The sequence below is a fragment of the Nicotiana tabacum genome, chromosome 7 (genome assembly GCF_000715075.1).
Source record: "Nicotiana tabacum cultivar K326 chromosome 7, ASM71507v2, whole genome shotgun sequence".
Lineage (NCBI taxonomy): Eukaryota > Viridiplantae > Streptophyta > Magnoliopsida > Solanales > Solanaceae > Nicotiana > Nicotiana tabacum.
The window spans coordinates 43,962,758-43,981,819 of record NC_134086.1 but is presented as its reverse complement, the minus strand read 5'-3'; the positions used below and the strand labels follow the sequence as shown (position 1 = coordinate 43,981,819).

Sequence of the window (19,062 nt, the reverse complement as noted above, 5' to 3'; positions counted from 1 at the left end):
TTTTTTTGTATTGATAGAATCCCATAGTCCAATCATCTCTCCTGCTATCCAACTCCAAAAGGAAAAAGATATTTATTCTTACAAAGAATAGAAACATGTTACTGCAAAAAAATTTATTTTGACAAATATAATTGCATACGTATATTCTCGTTCTAAAGTAATAAATACTTATAACCAAAGAAATAAAGTTAAATGTATTTTTGGTAATTGTCATTATATTATTTCTTCAAAATCTGGTTAAAATCATAGTTATTCCCGTCAAAATTCTAAAAAAAATATTTTTTTATCAGCATGAGCCATAGTTGATGCTTGACGTCATTATTTTCTTAAAATGAACATTCATTGTGTCTTAAAACAGAAGAATGGGAAGCATACTGCATACACACCACTTACAAAGTTGCATCGATCTTGCTTCGCTAAACAAAAGGAGGAATATAGCAGATAGTCATTTTCCATTTACATTTTATGAACTTTTATAAATTACTTAAATGATATTGATAATCTCAACAAGACAAATAAATTGATGAATTTGACCAAGCTTATTGAAAAGCAATTTAACAGCATGAGAAAGGATATCAGAAACTGTAGTTGTGGTATTATAATTATTTTCCTGCTATAGATATGAAGACACTTAAGAATTGATTTCAATCTTTCTTTAACCGGCTAAAAGTAAGCAAAGTCATGATCCTCCATGCCTGCTCCAACATAGGTATACTTTATGAACTAAAATATCTGATGGAGCTAATAATCTATAAATTAAATAATGAATCATACCAGCGATTCCATCTTGCCAAATTGGGAATATTGTTTATATATCCACACAACAAAGTACAAAGTCTCATAATTATATCATTATGCAAATTTATTCAAACCGATCAACAACAGAATCTCTATAAGCAGATTTGTTGTCCATCTCTCTATCCTTGTATTGTCGCTGCCTTCTTTTTCTTTCTTTGTCAATACACTCCCGACGTTTTCTTTGTCAATATATCCCCTAAACCAGCCGGGAAGTTCGCTACAGATTTAGCACCGGCTTATGTATTGTCGGAAAACTTCAAGTTGATTAAAAATATAACAATAAAGTATAAAAGAAACTCAAACAAAATGGATACAATATGCAGTCAAAAAAGATCACATGAAGCTTCTTTAGGGAGGCGGGGAATATGAGAAAAAACTGAAGAATACTCCTCTCCATTGCCACCGCATTCAAGGGTACTTTATGGACATTGATTGGCTTCAGATGCATAAGAATCTATCTGTTTTGTTCAATTTATTCATTCTGAAATTAATCGTTGCCTCATTATGTTCAGCCGTTGTAACTCTCAATGGCTTAACTGGCGTGACTTTTGGGTCTCTTTAACATGGAAATAAAATATTTTAAACAAAAAAAATAAATCAAAAAAGAATAAAAAGAATAAATAATTTTGTTGAACAGAGAATGGTGCCACATCACCTCTCTTATGCCGATTATATTTATATATAGATATGACTTAACTTCCAAATACACGTAATCAACTGCAACTTCAAGTAGGAGTACCTTTTTTTCTCTTTCAAAGTTCAATCATATATTATCCAGATTCCAACTAAACTAATTGAAAGGAAATATTCTGTTAGGTGAAAACTTTTTCTAGTTTTAATAAAATCTTAAAAACTTCCAAGTTCCAATCAAATGCTACTAACAGGTCCTACTAATTTTGCCACCCCTATTTTACGCTGTACCGATTCCATACTCTTCCGTAATTTCTCGTCCAAATCCAAATTCAACCATGGCGATGAGCAAAGCTGAATATCTAGCCCAAGAAATCATCATTGACATACTCTCTCGGCTGCCTGCAAAGTCCATAGGCCAGTTTAGATGCGTGTCAAAACAGTGGCTCAATTTTCTCTCAGACCCACAATTCATCAAATTTCATCATATCATCCATTCCCATAAAGAAGAATCGAAACTCATTTTCGTCTCTAGTTCTGGGGCTCTTCACACTATCACATTTAACCAAAACCCCCAAAATGGAACAACTAATGCCATTTCAAGAAAGCTTAATTTTCCGCAGCTCTCACACAGCTGGGAAAAAGTGGTTGGCTCATGTAATGGCTTGGTCTTGGTGGAGAATACGGAAAATATTAAATATTTAATCAACCCCACAACCTTAGAGTACCATAGAATTCCAAACTTTCATTTGGCTCTTACTGTGCCGGGTAGCTTTAGCATGTGTGGTCTAGGGTACGATTTTGCTAGTAATGACTATAAGGTGGTTACTCTTTCTCGATATAAACGGGATTTAGACAATATTTTTGTTGATGTCTACTCTGTTAGAATGGATCTATGGAGGAGGCATGGGAAGCTACCTGTTGATCATGGAGTTCCTATTGGCGGTTCTGGGGTTTTAGTAAATGGGGCTTTGCATTGGTTGGCTAGGAAATCTCCTGATTATTCCTCTGTAATTGTTGCTTTTGATTTAAATGATGAGACATTCTTGGAGCTGCCAGTCCCTAATGCACTCGATGACAATAATTTTGTGCTTTGTGATCTTGTGGCTTTTAGAGGGTGTCTTTGTATGTTGTTGAATGATACAGAAGAAAACAAAATTGAGTTTTGGATGATGAAAAGATATGGGGTTGAGGAGTCTTGGACCAAATTTAGGATTGCTGGACTGGATTTAGTGCATGGTTTGGTGCCATTTTGTTCAATTAGTGATGATGATGTTGTATTGAATGTTGATAGAGAGAATTTGATTGTTTACAACATGAAAGAGGATCAATGGAGGGATATGAAGGTTGGTGGAATAACTGCTAAGTTTGAAAGAACTAGATCTTTCATGGAGAGTCTTGTGTCTCCTATGTTAGGCAAGGTTATTGAGGGTTACGATATTGCTTGATGCAATATTCTGAGATGATGCTGTACTCAGGTATATCATCATTATTTTCATGATTTTTAGTCATTTTTAGTGTATTTTGTATAATATTTTTTGATTTGGTCCTCATATTTGATTCAATAAAATGAACCCTTAGAGTTTTATGAATGGTAATTGTTTTGTCCTCTAATGTTTTGATGGTAATTCGTTGATACCAAAGAAAAGTTAACTGTATTAAATGAAGGAAAGAATTTGGATTTGTATATTGAATTAATTCAATATTATAGAATGGTGGCGTCTTAAAGAAACGAGTAGTTCAATTTTGAGCACACACGGTCTTGAAAAGGAATAGTTTTAGATGTTTTTGCCCTTCTCTGAATCATGACACTGATCTCACAATAAACTCAGGTAAAAATTAGTCTTGGTCACTTATGTGCTTACTTTTTTTTAAGCAATTTGACTTTAAAACTGTTATTTAGCTGCTTTAAAAACAGCATTCATTTTATGTTGTATGCCTCTTTGATTGTATAATTGTCAAGATCAATCACTACAAAGACCGTAAAGATAGATATCGGGTTAGTGGTTCATCATATTTCTATCTTAAATAAGATAGCAAAGGTTCTAAGAAACTATTTTATTTAGAAGCTTGTTATGTTCTGGTTACGATTTATTTGCTACAATAGGAGGGCTTGTAGCTAATTATCATCTTTTTCCTGTAAATTTTTCAATAGCTGCTGTATTTTCTTTACCTTGGAAAACTCTGCTTGCTATTTTGTTAAATAATTCAGCAGCATTATGAGAATTCACTTTTAGCCAACTCCACTGCCTTCTAAGGAATGGTTTTCGTATTTGTTTTCTTCTGTCCGGAAGGTACTATCATGTTACAAAATACAGTCTGCGTGAACGGCCTAAAGAATCTCCCCCCAACCCCCTCCTCCCCCCACCCCACCCCACCCATACAAGAGAAATGGTTTCATTAATTAAAGAGTTGGATTCTTGAGGGTACATGGTGGTATTTCATGAATTTAAATAATAGCAAGCAGAGAAAACTCGCACACCCGGTGTTTCCACCATATCAATGAATTTATGAGATATGTCTTTTATACACATTTCTCTCTTAGCTCTAGTTAATTTGTGTGTATTCTCATCTCAAGTTATTCTCAACTGCGGTAAATTCACGTGGTTTGGTTTAAACACCATGTGTGGATAAGTTTCTCTCATTGCAAACTGATACTTGTTCAATGCCTTGCACATGAATTAATCTACTCGTTAAAATGCAATCTCCCCAAAATTTTGTTGGTAACTTAGATTGGTACATCAAGGCTCTAGCTGTTTCAAATAAGTGCTTATGCTTTCTTTCAACAATTCCATTTTGTTGAGGTGTGTGAGAACAGGTAGTCTAATGGATAATTCCATTATCTGAGAAATATTGTAAGGCAGAATTGGAAAGTTCAATTTCCAAGGCATTATCACTTCGAATTTTTTTAACAGAGAGGTTAAATTGAGTTTTCACCATGGAAATAAAAGCCTTCAGCATAGTAAAAGCATTACATTTAGCATGCAACAAGTGAGTCCAAGTAGCTCTACTATGGTCATCCACAATGGTAAGAAAGTACTTTGCCCCAGAATAAGTCTAAGTATGATAGGGACCCCATGTGTCAACATGAATTGGCTCAAACAAGGAATCAGAAACAGTAGAACTAGCTGAAAAAGGTAATCTTGCCTGCCTAGCAAGAGGACAAACAGGACATATAAAGGACTGTTTGGCAGATAATTCAGCAGAAATAGAAGGGATGGTTTTCATTTTAGAAAATGGAATATGTCCTAATCTATGATGCCAAAGAACATCATTTTTATTTATGCTCTCCTTATCATTACAAGGAACAACAGGAATAGTATGCAAAGCAGCCTTATTATGTGCAGTCTTACTAGACTGGTCAGGAATGGAGACATTTTGCATATTATTTCGAAAAACAGAAACAGGAAAATTAGATGTTTCATTGAGTTGATGATCACGAAGAAGCTTTTAGAGTCCTTGGTCGACTTTACCAAGTTCCAGAAGCTTCCTCATGGAAAGGTCCTATATCAAAATACATGAAATAGAGGTAAACAAGACAAGACAATAAAATTGTTGAATAAGCTTGTGTACAGAAATCAGATTATATTGAAAAGAAGGAATATAGAGGACATGATGAAGAGTGAAAGATGGAAATAAAGTACAGGAACCAATACAAGTAACCTTTGCCTTATAACCATTAGGTAAAGTTACCAAGTAAGGAGTAGGAAGTGGAGTCAGATTTGAAAGAATTTCTCTATTGGAGGTCATATGATCAGTAGCTCCACTATCTATAATCCACACATCTCTACTTACACTAGACAACATGCAAGCATGAGAATCATCATCAGTATAAACAGGCAAGGAAAGAACACTACCAGCAAAGTTAGCAGATCCCATCAGATTGGGTTGAGGCTCAGGAGCATGATTGATTTGAGTTTGCTGCAGCAGAGAGACAAGTTGAGAGAATTGTTGCTGACTCAAACCAGGTATAGATGAGGCCCTATCATCAGACATAGCAGCATGTATACAAAGCCTTATCAAAAGAGAGTTGTATACAAAGGCCTGGATCTCAATATATTTTAATCCTAATAGTGGTTTGTACCTAATTATCATGTTATAAAATAGCTTCTATTTTAAATCTTATGAAAATGATAGGCGAGTTTTCGAAGGAGGCTTGGAATTGTGATTTGTGTATTAAGATGGAGTATACAAAGGCAGTGCTTCAGATTTTGACAGATGACTATCACATTTTAGTTGAGTTTCAACATCAGATGAATAGATGATCCGAGTAACTGTGTGCCCCTTTAGCGGGGTGTTTTACATCAAGTCTCCCATGTTGTGAAAGCAGGGAATGTTGTTCTCTCTGTTGCAGAGCACAAATGTTTAGCTTTGCAATGTTCTAGCATATCAGAGTAATTGTGCTTAGTTCTCTTATTTCTCTTTCAAGTTAAAGTGGGACAATGGTACGAGTCGAAAGCTGCCACACAATTGCTACCTTTAATCATAGGCTGTACCACACGGCTGATTGTTAGCACTTTAATTATGTGACGATGGAAGGTGAACATGAAATGAATGAAGTTACCTAGATTGAATGGAAAGATGTATCTACTTCACCAACTTATTACAAAAAAGATAACATCGTATAAGCCTGGCTCCAATAGAAAGACACCTATGCTTCCACTTTAGAAAAGACACCTCTGGTTATTAGCGGAGAATGAAATCGAAATTAACGCAAACCTGTCACAGCATGCTGGTTCCTGCAATGGCTTTGGGTTTGGTGGTCGAATGACCAAGATTTTACCAAACTCCACCACCTAATGGGTATTGAAACTCCATTGCTAGGAAAAGTTACGATTTTATGTGTGATAAGAAAAGTGCCTGGTCAAACTACGACAATCAAAATACTGACACAAGTTCTAGTTCATAGCATGTTTGACAAATGTGGAAGTTATCTTTATTAACCTTATTGTCCTCAAATAGGAAAAGCATTCAGTTCCATGTCGGTTCAAGTTCAAGATTTTAACTTCCGGAAAAAGGTTTCTGACTTCCCTATTTCTTGTGGGATTTGTGCTTAATTCCATACTACTATATAAGTGTCTTGATAAATCCTTTACTTTTTGCAGTGCCATATTGTTTGCTAGTGTTCATTCCGCAAGTGGTATCTTTTCCTCTTTGTCCAAGAAACTCGTAGAGCAGATTTAGCTCTTATATGTTAATAGTTGGAATTTATCCTTTCTTCTCTGATTTTTATACCCTCTACCAGAATTAACCATGGTGCCCAACATGCTGGACGCGAAAAGGCAGAGACTTGAATATCAGTACCAGCATCCAGCTGAAAGCTCGAGCTCAAGCATACCACATCATAACAAAACTGAAGTTCGAAGTCTGATAACTCCTGATCGAATGACTGGGGTTTCAGGCAGTAAAAATTAAGAAAGAACTCAGTTATTTGGTAATAGTGACTTTCTACAAATCAATCAAGATCATAAGATGCACAAAGTTGAAATGGACAAGTTTGTATCTGGTTTGGCAGCACTAGCATCATCAATTCAAGTTGAGGCAATTCATATTTTTTGCAAACAAAGTTTCAATCTTTCCTTCTAATTACAAAACCATGGATAAGAAGTGCAATGGGAATGCTGTAAGAGGGTTGGTTGGCATGGAACTTTAAAGGAAAATTATTGACATAATTTCTAATGGTTTTGTTCAATCAAATTATTGCCACGGAGTTCAATTTTCTGCTCTTGATTGTCTCCAAACTGCTATTCAAGACAAGGATGGACTAAGACATCTATTGCTTTGCAAAGTGGTATTGGGAATATTGGAAATCGTACATCCTAGTTCGGGACAGTCTCAGCCAAGTCCTGAGGATCTTGTTTCTGGTTTTGACATGTTATTATCTTCAAGAAAGTACATAGTTTGGAGTAGTCACTTGAATACTCATATCGTAACTCATAGTCAGTTTCAGAGTTCCTCTTCATTCAAAAAGGGTTGATGACTATCCAACACCTTCAAAGAATGTAAATTTGTCCAAGGATTTCCTTTGATGCTGTGATTACTAGATTATTAAGAATCTTGTCTTCTCGTGTTATCAAATTGATAACAAAATATCAAAATGATCAAGAAACAATGGGCAATTGGACCAGTTCTGCCTACTAAACTTGATCATGTCTCAAGTAGGAAGAATATATGTTTGGAGTGGCTTAACAAACAACCTCCAAGATCTGTTCTTTATATATCTTTTGGAACAACAACTTCATTTTCTGATAGGGAAGTCAAGGAGCTTGCGATGGGATTAGAACAGAGCAAACAGAGACATATGGGTGCTGAGAGATGCCGATAGAGGAGATATCTTTACTGAGGAAGCTAGAAAAGTTGAGTTGTCAGAAGGGTTTGAGGAAAGGGTAAGAGAAGTAGCTTAGTGGTCAGAGAATGGGCACCACAACTAGAAATCTTGACTCATTCGTCGACTGGGGGGTTCATGAGTCATTGTGGTTGGAATTCTTGTGTAGAGAGTATTACTATGGGAGTGCCAATAGCTGTTTGGCCTATGCACTCTGACCAACCAAAAAATGGTTTTTTGGTGACGGAAATACTGAAAATAGGCCTACTTTTTTTAGGGAGTGGGAGAAACGCAAGGAGTTGGTGAGTGCATCCGCCATTTAGAATGTTGTTAGGAAGTTAATGGCATCAGAAGAAGGCGACGAACTTAGAAAAAAAAAGCTGAAGAATTAGGAGAAGCCGTAAGGCAGTCCACAGAGAAAGGGGGAGCTTCTCGAATTCAGTTGGATTCTTTCATCGTGCATATCACAAGATAGACTTGTTTTTTCCCGCTAATTCTCAAAGCCAAGGGGTCTAGCTCTATCTTGTTTGGTTACTTTACAATTCTCTTAAAACCTGTCATTTGTCTGTTTCTTGGCTCAGAATAGTTTATACTACCTTAAATTTCTGTGATTTTGGCATGTTGAATATCTTGGATAAGACTAGTTTATGATCATGTATTTCTCTTAGAAAGGGCATAGCTCAACAGCTAATCTGGCTCTAACTGTGCAGACTATAGGGTTGATGTGGAGAGTGATCTTGTATACATTTATCAGTTGTTCTACATATGCTAAATTGGCTGTCTACATATCCTATATTCGACTGTTCTATGACAAATGATTTCTGTTCATATGACATTCCTATGTGCATTATTTTAAAGGTTAAAATTGGTGTATTAGGTATTATAACGCTATCCCATTCGTCACGACTTCCTCCGTTTCAATTTAGATGACACCCAAAAAGAATGACACATTTCTATAATTGGAAAATAATTTAACTTTAAACATTCCATTTTATCTTAATGACAAACTTTTATGACCACACAAATATCATGGCCCCACATAACTTTTAAGATCACAAGTTTTAATAGTCTTTTTTTCTTGAACTCCATGTCAAGTCAAACTATATTATTTAAATTAAAACGGAGGGAATAATTTGTTATCACCAATTAGAAAATATGAATTAAATTTGAATATGCACCTCCTTTTAAAACTCATTTAAAGAACAAGACCCTATTTTTCAGTCGTTGCTGTTGAAATCTATTCTAAATTAGTTGGATATTATTTAAAAGGTAAAATAATTGGACTTGGGAATATATGAATAAACAAGTTGTACCCTTCAGTGTTACGACCCGGAATATCCACCTTTGGGATCGTGATGGCGCCTAACATTTCACTTGCTAGGTAAGCCAATATAAGGAGTAATTATTAACCATTTTAAACAATTCAAATCAAATGAAAACTGATAAGTTGAATAAACTGAAATAAAGTAGATAAAACTGATAAACGACTTTATCCAAGTACAAATTCCAGAACCGGCGTCACGAATACACGAGCATCTAGAGTATTACAAATAATAGTATAAATGAAAGCATAACTATCTGAATCCGAAATAAACAGCTAAAGGAAATGTATAAGGGGACTTCAGGGCTGCGAACCCTGTGCAGCTGTACCTCAAGTCTCCGTCAAGCACTGGATCCGAGCAATCTACTGACCGATGCTAGGACCAACTCCAAAATCTGCATAAGTGCAGAGTGTAGTATGAGTGCAACCGACCCCATATACTCTGTAAGTGCCGAGCCTAACCTCGACGAAGTAGTGACGAGGCTAAGGCAGGTCACTTACAATAACCTGTACACATAATAATAATAATAATAATAATAATAATAATAATAATAATAATAATAATAATAATAATAATAATAATAATAATAATAATAATAATAATAATAATAATAATAATAGAAAAGAAAAACATGAAATGAAATTAAGGCAGTTAATTTATGAAAAAGAATTCAATCCTTGTAATCAGAGAACCTCGAATAACTGATCTCTTAATTTCATGTAACAATGATGGAAACCAACACAATAACAACAAAGAATACAACACACACAATACGTTGCAGCGCATAACCCGATCCCACTGTATACACACAATCCTCCGTTATTTCACCGTAGAATCATTAATCAATATCAAGAATCACATATAAAATTTGTTGCGGCACGCAACCCGATCCCACCATATCATCAGAATCAATATCATAATTGTTACATCCCGTATTTTAATATTAGGATGAGTCGTAGTAATCTATATGAGTTCGAAGGGATTATGTCTATTGGGAGGTTATAGAGGGTTTAAGATATTATTATTATTATTATTATTATGAGACCCTGTAAGTTTACAACCTTAATATCGTTAGATATTATGTTAGTGTGGTATATCTTTAAGTAGAGTATTTTAGTAAAAGTTTTATAAGTATAATTTTGGATAGTTACCATTATTACTACTTTCAGATATGGTAAATATACACATAATATAAGACAGTTTATAAAAATACATATTATAAAAATTATATCCACTTGCTGTATTATAAGGTTCTTTCATTTGTCTTTCTCATATTTGTATTAGACAAATATGAAAAAGTGTAAGATTTTTTCCCCAGATTCTTCAAATACACTCTGAATTAATAAAAAAGGTGATGTTCTTATATTGGATACGTTTTGGATACATAACCATGAAATGATTCCATGTTTTAGTTCATTTTGGTTTTTATGTATCACCTGAAAATGGTGTTTCATAAATCTAGGAACATCCAAGTTGAGAGTGATACTTCTTAACTCGTTTAACATCTTTCTAATTTCTTTTAACTTATAATAACTCTTTTCATATAATGACTGCCTATTAGGAATTTCACATTGTCGACTTCCTCGACATATGTTGAAATAGACGATGTGTTTGTTCTGAACCGTCTGAAGATAGTAAAATTAGGAAAAAGATATATAAATTATTTTCTCACAAGAAAAGAGGGTTATCTTTTACCATTTTAAGAATTAAGCGTACGAAAATTTGTACTCTTTATATGAGATTAGAAAAATTAGAAGTTGAGAAAATATATATATTTTTACATGGATATTTTAAATAATAGTATATGTATTTATTTTATAGGATACCACATGAGCATGATAGTAAGTTATATAAAGTGTGTTAAAAATAAGTAGTATTTTAAGTAATTCGAGATAATTCTTAATTATGTGGGCAATTAATTAATTATTGAATAGTGGGAGATTAAATAGTTAATTAAGGATTAGTGGGTAATTAACTAAAATGTTGGGATAAGGCTTAACAAAGCCTAAAACGTGGCAGCAAGCAAGGATTTAATAATGACTAAGCTAAGTCTTGGAAGCTAGGTGGAAGTTGGAGAAACCGTCAACAATTAATAGGAGAGGCAGAGCTTGGATTCTATATAAACCTTCTCTACTTAGTTAACATGAGTTGCCAAGTTAAGATGATGCCTTATTTTGCTAAGTTAGGATTTTGATAACATCATAAATGTTAGCCACTGAACATGTTACCATTCTCAAAAAAATAAATGTTAGCAACTGAAATATTGTATTTCAAGAAGATTGGACAAGGATGAGTATTAGAGAATTATCTGTAAGAAAATATGAGGCATACATAAAACTGAAAAGGTCCTAATTACCATAACCAATCCCATATGATTCGACGTGAGTAAGAAAAATAGTTGATCATGTTTAATACCTCATCATTTGTCAACTTATCATCAAAGGAAACTGTTATGGGTACATGTTTTCAAAGACTAAAAGTTTCGTCTAAGGCATGAACCTACTTAATCCTTTTCTGCTGAAGAAGCGAAAATAGAAAGACCTATTTGGCTCTAGATAATGAGGCTTACTGGAGCTGCAGTATGGAGTGGTGCACTTAACATTCAATAAGCTTTCCTACTTTAGGTCTTGGAAGGATATTGGTAGAACGATTGATTGAATTAAACTAGTTCATTATGCAGTATCTTGAATGATCCTTCCTAGGTCCTCCATTTGGCATCTGATAATATGATACAAACGTAGATACATTGTTGTATATCGAGGGAGAACGTAAGATTAAGTTGAAAAGACTTATGTGTGGAGGTATATTGAACGAGTTGAGCTCTTGAGCAACTAGGATAAGAATAGGTATGTTAAGGCTATCCCTTCTTTCATTTTGGCATGATCCACATAATGCAACGAAACGAGCAAACAAGCAAGTTTAATAAATAATTCTATTCTTAGAAGTACTAAGGTTGCCTATGTTCTTGATCCCCCATATGTCCTACTAGCATATTATCTATTGGGTCTCATGACATTCCAAGAGATCATATTGGCTTACTTCATTATGCATTGCATTCATTTTATACATGTGCGTTTACCCATGAATCTAGATGGCGTTATGTATGCATATATATATATATATATATATATATATATATCCCATATATATGGGATATGGGAAAGGTTATGGCGTTATATACGCACCACCACCGGATCAGTTGGTATGTGTAGATGATTTTGCCCAAAGCGACCGAGATGATATGATGGGATGCCCTCAGAGGCCTGATGATCTTATGAAACATGTACCTATGCACGACATGACATTTATACGTATATGCATGTCAATATAATTATTTCATGAATTAGAGAGTTATCCAGACTTACATGTTGAGTCATTTACCCCATATTTCTTCCATGTCTTTTATATATTTATTTACATGTCCTTACATACTCGGTACATTATTCGTAATGACGTCCTTTTGTTGGGGACGCTGCATTCATGCCTGCAGGTATAGATAATTAGTTTGACGAGCCCTCATAGTAGACGAGATTGGAATTCAGTTAAGGATCGGTAAGACCCCACCTCATTCGGAGTGCAGCCAAGTCTATGAGTCATCGCATCAGAGTTTTGCCACATACTTATGGGTAGGCCGGTACCCTGTCCCATTTTATGTCAAATAATCTTAGAGGTTTTGTAGACACATGTTTACTATGTACAATATGTCAGAGGCCTTGACGGCCCATATGTATTCATGTTTTATGAACGATGGTTCATTAATATAACATTTGCCCACTTAAAATTTTAGATTACGAGTTGCGGCCGTGTTGGCCCATGATAGTTATAAAAAGAAATGAGTGAGTTATAGAGTAGTTCGCTCGGGCCACTACGACACCGGGTTCCAACCACACCTCCCCAGGTTCGGGGCGTGACAAAGTGGTATCAGAGCATGTCGTATATTAGGGAATCTACAAAGATGTCACGACCCAAGTTCGCCCTCAGTGAACTATCGTGACGGCACCTAGTCTCTACGACTAGGTAAGCCTAACAAATTACGGAAACAGAAATAATAGAATAAAACTAACCATAAACTACAGAAATAACATAACGAAGCGTTTAAGATGCCGCTCGACATATACAATACTGTCACGATCCCGGTTCACCCTCCGTGAACCATCGTAATGACACCTAGTCTTTACGACTAGGTAAGCCTAAAATGCGGAAAATAAACAAATTTGCGGAAGAATACAATTTAAAACAAAAATAATGTAATAAAATAGCATTTTAAAAGTGCCGCTCAGCATACAAAATATAACTGTCAAATCCAATATATATATATATATATATCTGTCCCAAAACTCGGACACCCATGAATCACAAGCTAAGGATATTACATAGTGCTCTAACTCCAGAATAGTCTAAAACAAGCAAATACAGAAGGGCTGTAACTACAAGAGAGAATAGAGAGAGACTCCTCGGTCTGTGGACGCGACAGATATACCTCGAAGTCTCCGAAGGGTCACCTTGCCTCAAGGATGGTAAGTCTGAGTCAAGGTACCTGGATCTGCACATGAAAACCATGCGTAGAAAGGGCATGAGTACTCCACAACGGTACTCAGTAAGTGCCAAGCCTAACCTCGGTCGGGTAGTGACGAGGAAGGTCTGGGCCCTGCTAAGATAAAATAAAAATATAAGATATGACGGTATAAGATAAGCAGTATAGTCGAAAACTAACACTAAGAATTTAATACAGGAAAACAAGGAATTCAATAACTGAAATAGAGGTAAAAACAATCATAAGGAAATAACCGGGGATCTCTCAGTATCCCGGGGATCTCTTAGTACCCTCAATATATGCCAGAGATCTCTTGGTATCCCGAGGATCTTTCGGTATCCTTAATATATGCTAGGATCTCTTGGTATCCCGAGGATCTCTTGGTATCCTCAATATACGTGCCCGTGGATCTCTTGGTATCCCGCACCTCAGTTCAAATCATAAATATGTATAGGGTATCTCCCGAGATGCCGTCCCGTAGTCCCAAAGTAAAACACACAACAGCAACACAAGAATACTCAATTAAGCTCAATTTCGTATCAAGTAAACAGATTCTTCTAATCTAACATGCTTCACATAATTAAATTAAGGCAGTTTAAGCAAATAACTAGTTAAGTCAATTATACATGTTTTTTCTAAGTTAACAGCAGGTTTAAATTGCAAGTAAAATGAAACAGGAAAAAAGAACACAATTGAAATTACTTAAAAAAATCGGATTTTCAACAATTAGCTCAAGTACGCACTCGTCACCTCACGTACAAGGCATTTCAAGCATCAAATATACCAAATCCTAAGAGGAAGGTCCCCCACACAAGGTTGGACAGGCCACTTACCTCAAACCGGCTCAATAATCAACCCGAGACCATGTTCTTGCCACGAGTACTCGACTCCAAATGGCCCAAATCTATTCAATTCAATTGCATAATGTAAATAATACTTCAAGTAACTGATTCTACAAAGAAATTCTAAGCTAATACATGAAATTAGGTAAATTGACCAAAACGCCCCTCGGGCCAACGTCTCGGAATCGGGTAAAATTTATATTTTCAGAAATCTCATACTCTCACGAGTTTATGCATACCAAAATTATCCATATCTAAGGTCAAATTCTCAATCAAAAGTCGAATTCTAGGTCTAAGAACTTTCTTCCAACTTTTCCCCAATTTTCATCTCCAATCCGAAATTAAATGATGAAACTAACTATAAATTGTTGGAATATAACTAGAAAGAGTTAAAGAATTGTTACCCACTGATCTCCTTTTCAATTTCCTCTCAAAATCGCCCTCTCCCGAGCTCCAAATCGAATTTCCATCTTTTGAAACTAAACCGTCAAAATTTCACATTTCTGCCCAGCTATTACCGCATCTGCGGTCCCGCTTTTGCGGACCAATGGTCGCACCTGCGACCTTTCACTTAGGACCAGTTTCCGCTTCTGCGGTAGACCATCCGCAATCATCACGAGGCCCCCGAGACCTCAACCAAACCTACCAACATATCCCATAACTTCATTCAAACTTGTTCCAACCTTCGGAATGCTCAAAACAACATCAAAACATCTATTTTTCATCGGATTCAAGCCTAAGAATCCCAAAAACTCTAAAAATACGCTTTTGATCAAAAAGTCTATCAAATCCCGCCCGAATGACCTGAAATTTTGCACACACGTCACATTCAACACTACGAAGCTACTCCAACTTCCGGAATTTCATTCCGACCCTCGGATCAAAATCTCACTATCGAACCAGAAACTTCAAAATTTGACCTTTCGGCATTTCAAACCTAAATTAGCTGCGGACCTCCAAAATACAATCCGAACACGCCCCTAAGCCCGAAATCACACAACGGAGCTAACAGAACCATTAGATTTCCATTCCGAGGCCGTCTTCACACTGTTTCGACTATGGTCAACTTTCTAACACTTAAGCTCTCACTTGGGAAGTAAGTGTCCCAAAACTTTCTGAAATTCAAAACCAAACATCCCCAAAAAACAAAATAGCAGAAATAAACTCGGGGAAAGCAGTTAATAGGGGATCGGGGCGTAAATTCTTAAGACGACCGATCGGGTCGTCACAAATACAAACTCTGAAAAATGAAATAACATTTTCCAAAACCCGGAATCTCATGAAATCACAAGCTTTTGAATGTCTACAAGTATCTAACTCCAGAATGTCTAACAAAAAGAAAATACAGAAGGACTAATATTTAAAGAGAGAATAGAAAGGGACTCCTCGGTCTGCCGACGCGGCAGATATACCTCGAAGTCTTTGATAAAATTGCCTCACTTCAAAGGTGGTAGGACTGAGTCAAAGTACCTGGATCTGCACATGAGAAACATGCGCAGAAAGGGCATGAGTACACCACAACAGTACTCAGTAAGTGTCAAGCCTAACCTCGGTCGGGTAGTGAAGGGGAAAGTTAGGGCCCTACCGAGGTTAAATGAGATAACAAGGTATAACAGTATAGAATATGACAATATAATTAAGTGCAACAGTAAGAAGTAACACACGATAGAAATAACAATAACAACTATAACAGAGAAAAAATAATCACGGAAAGGAATACAGCTCAACACAGAGATAACAAACGGGGATCTACCAGGATACCATCCTGTACTCCCAATATAAATATCTAATGGATCTCTCGGGTTCTGTCCGGTAGTCCAACTCATAGTACATGGGGATCTCCCGGAATACTGATCCGTAGTCCCAAATGTAAATACTCAGTACTGGGGAATCTACCGGTAGAGTCCCATAGTTCCAATATAAAAGTGCAGGGGGATCTCCCGGAATACTGATCCGTAGTCCCAAAGTAAACATGCAGGGGGGATCTTCCGTGATATCGTCTCATAGTCCCAAAGTAAACACACAACAACAATACGAAGAATACACAATTCAATACAAATTCCATACCAAGGTAAAACAAGTATTTCTAGCCTAGCATGCTACACATAATCCAAATAGGGCAGTTTGAGCAAGTAAAACAATTAAGTCAATTAGACATGCTTCCCTAAGCTAACAACAGGCTTAAATTGCAAATAGTATAAACAGGAAAGGAAACACAATTATAGTTACTTAATGAAAACTGTATTTTCAACAATTAACACAAGTACGCACTCGTCACCTCATGTACAAGGCATTTCAAATATCAATAATACCAAACCCTAAGGGGAGTTTCCCCCACACAAGGTTGGGCAAGCCACTTACCTCGAACCGACTCAAAATCAACTTGAAACCACACTTTTTTGCCACGAGTACTCGACTCCAAAGGGCCCAAATCTATTCAAATCAATTGCATTATGTAAATATAACTTCAAGTAATTGATTCCACTAATTAGTTCTAAGCTAATACATGAAATTAGATAAAATGACCAAAATGCCTCTCGGGCCCACGTCTCGGAATCGGGTAATATTTACAAATTCAGAATCCTCATACTCTCATGAGTTCATTTATACCAAAATTATTCCAATCCAACATCAAAATCTAGATCAAAACCTCGAAATTAGGCCTAAGAACTTTTCTCCACTTTTCTTCAATTTTCCATCCCAAATCCGAAATTAAATGACAAAACTAAGATTAGATTATAGGAATACAACTAGAAAGGGATTAAGAATCGTTACCCATTGATTTCCTCTTCAACATCCTCCCAAAATCACCCTCTCCCGAGCTCCAAAGCGATTTTCTAACTTTTGATTTCAAACCCTCGAAATGTCTTGTTTTCGGCCCAGCAAATCCGCTTCTGCGGCCAAGGGACCACACCTGCTGTCCCGCTTCTGCGAAAAGTCAACCGCACCTGCGATAATTCATTAATTTCCCATTTCTGTACCTGCGACCAATTTACCGCATCTGGGGTCACGCAGGTGCGTGGAAACTTCCGTACCTGCGGCTTCTATCCTTTCCTCATCTGGCCGCATCTGCGGTCTCCCAGCCGCTTCTACGGTCCCATTCACGTAGGTGCGGTTATGAAAGCAGACTCAGTAGTTTCAGCTGCAAATCCCGCTCTCCAAACTTCCCGTTAACCATCCGAAATCATCCCGAGGCCCCTGGGACCTCAACCAAAAGCACGAACAAGTCATATACCACTATCCAAACTTATACCAATCCTTAAAACACCTATAACAACATCGAAACATCGAATTAACCATGGATTCAAGCCTAAGAACTCCAAAACTCTCAATTTACACTTTCGATCAAAAAGTCTATCAAACCTCGTCCGAATGACCTGAAATTCTATACACACGTCACATTCAACACTACGGAGCTACTCCAACTTCCGAAAATCCCATTCTGAACCTTAGATCAAAATCTCACTATTGAACTGGAAACTTTCAAAAATTTAACCTTCGGCATTTCAAGCCTAAATAAGCTACGGACCTCCAAAACACAATCCGAACACGCCCCTAAGCCCGAAATCACTTAACGGAGCTAACGGAACCAACAGAATTCGAGGCCGTCTTCACACTACTCTGACTACGGTCCAAATTCTAAATCTTAAACTCTCATTTAGGGACTAAGTCTCCCAAACTCTCCGAAACTCCAAATAAATCCTCCCATCAACTCACAATAGCAGAAATAGACATGGGGAATGCAGTTAACAGGGGATCGAGGCTTTAATTCTTAAAATGACCGGCCGAAAACATCCTCCTACACTTAAACATTCGTTCATCCTCGAACGAGCATAGAGGCATACCTGAAGTAGTGAAAAGATGAGGGTAACGACTGCGCATATCCTGCTCGGTCTCCTAGGTCGCCTCCTCGACCGGCTGACCCCGCCACTGAACCTTCACTGATGCAATGTTTTTTGACCTCAGCTTTCGAACCTTCCTGTCCAATATCTCCACTGGCTCCTCAACATAAGATAGATCCTTATCCAACTGGACTAATTTGAAATCCAACACGTGTGACAGATCACCGTGATACCTCCGGAGCATCGAAACATGAAATACTGGGTGAACTCTTGCCAAGCTGGGAGGTAAGGCAAGCTCATAAGCAACCTCACCAACACGCCGCGATATCTCAAAGGGACCAATAAATCTCGGACTCAACTTCCCTTTCTTCCAAAATCTCATAACGCCCTTCATAGGCGAAACCTGAAGCAGAACCCGCTCTCCAACTATATAGGAAACATCACGAACCTTCCGGTCCGCGTAACTCTTCTGTCTGGACTGGGATATACAGAGTCTATCCTGAATCATCTTAACCTTCTCCAAAGCAACCTGAACTAAGTCTGTGCCCAATAATCTAGCCTCGCTCGGCTCAAACCAACCCACCGGGGATCTATACCGCCTACCATATAAAGCCTTGTACGGTGCCATCTGAATGCTGGACTGATAGCTGTTGTTGTAGGCAAAATCCGCCAATGGCAAGAACTGATCCCAAGACCCTCCAAACTCAATCACACATGCAAGAAACATATCCTCAAGAATCTGAATAGTGCGCTCGGACTGCCCGTCTGT

The 19,062-nt window shown here is 36.9% G+C and overlaps 1 protein-coding gene and 1 pseudogene across 1 annotated transcript; both read left to right on the top strand.

The window, feature by feature from the left end:
* The first annotated feature begins 1,521 nt into the window (after positions 1 to 1,521).
* On the top strand, positions 1,522 to 7,452 carry LOC107784090 (F-box/kelch-repeat protein At3g06240-like). The gene is made up of 2 exons (XM_016605156.2): positions 1,522 to 2,906; positions 6,674 to 7,452. The coding sequence occupies exon 1, from the start codon at positions 1,767 to 1,769 to the stop codon at positions 2,874 to 2,876; it is 1,110 nt and encodes a 369-aa protein (XP_016460642.1). The 5' UTR covers positions 1,522 to 1,766; the 3' UTR covers positions 2,877 to 2,906; positions 6,674 to 7,452.
* Positions 7,453 to 7,525: 73 nt separating this feature from the next.
* Positions 7,526 to 8,548, top strand: LOC142182683 (zeatin O-xylosyltransferase-like; annotated as a pseudogene).
* The last annotated feature ends 10,514 nt before the right edge of the window (positions 8,549 to 19,062 follow it).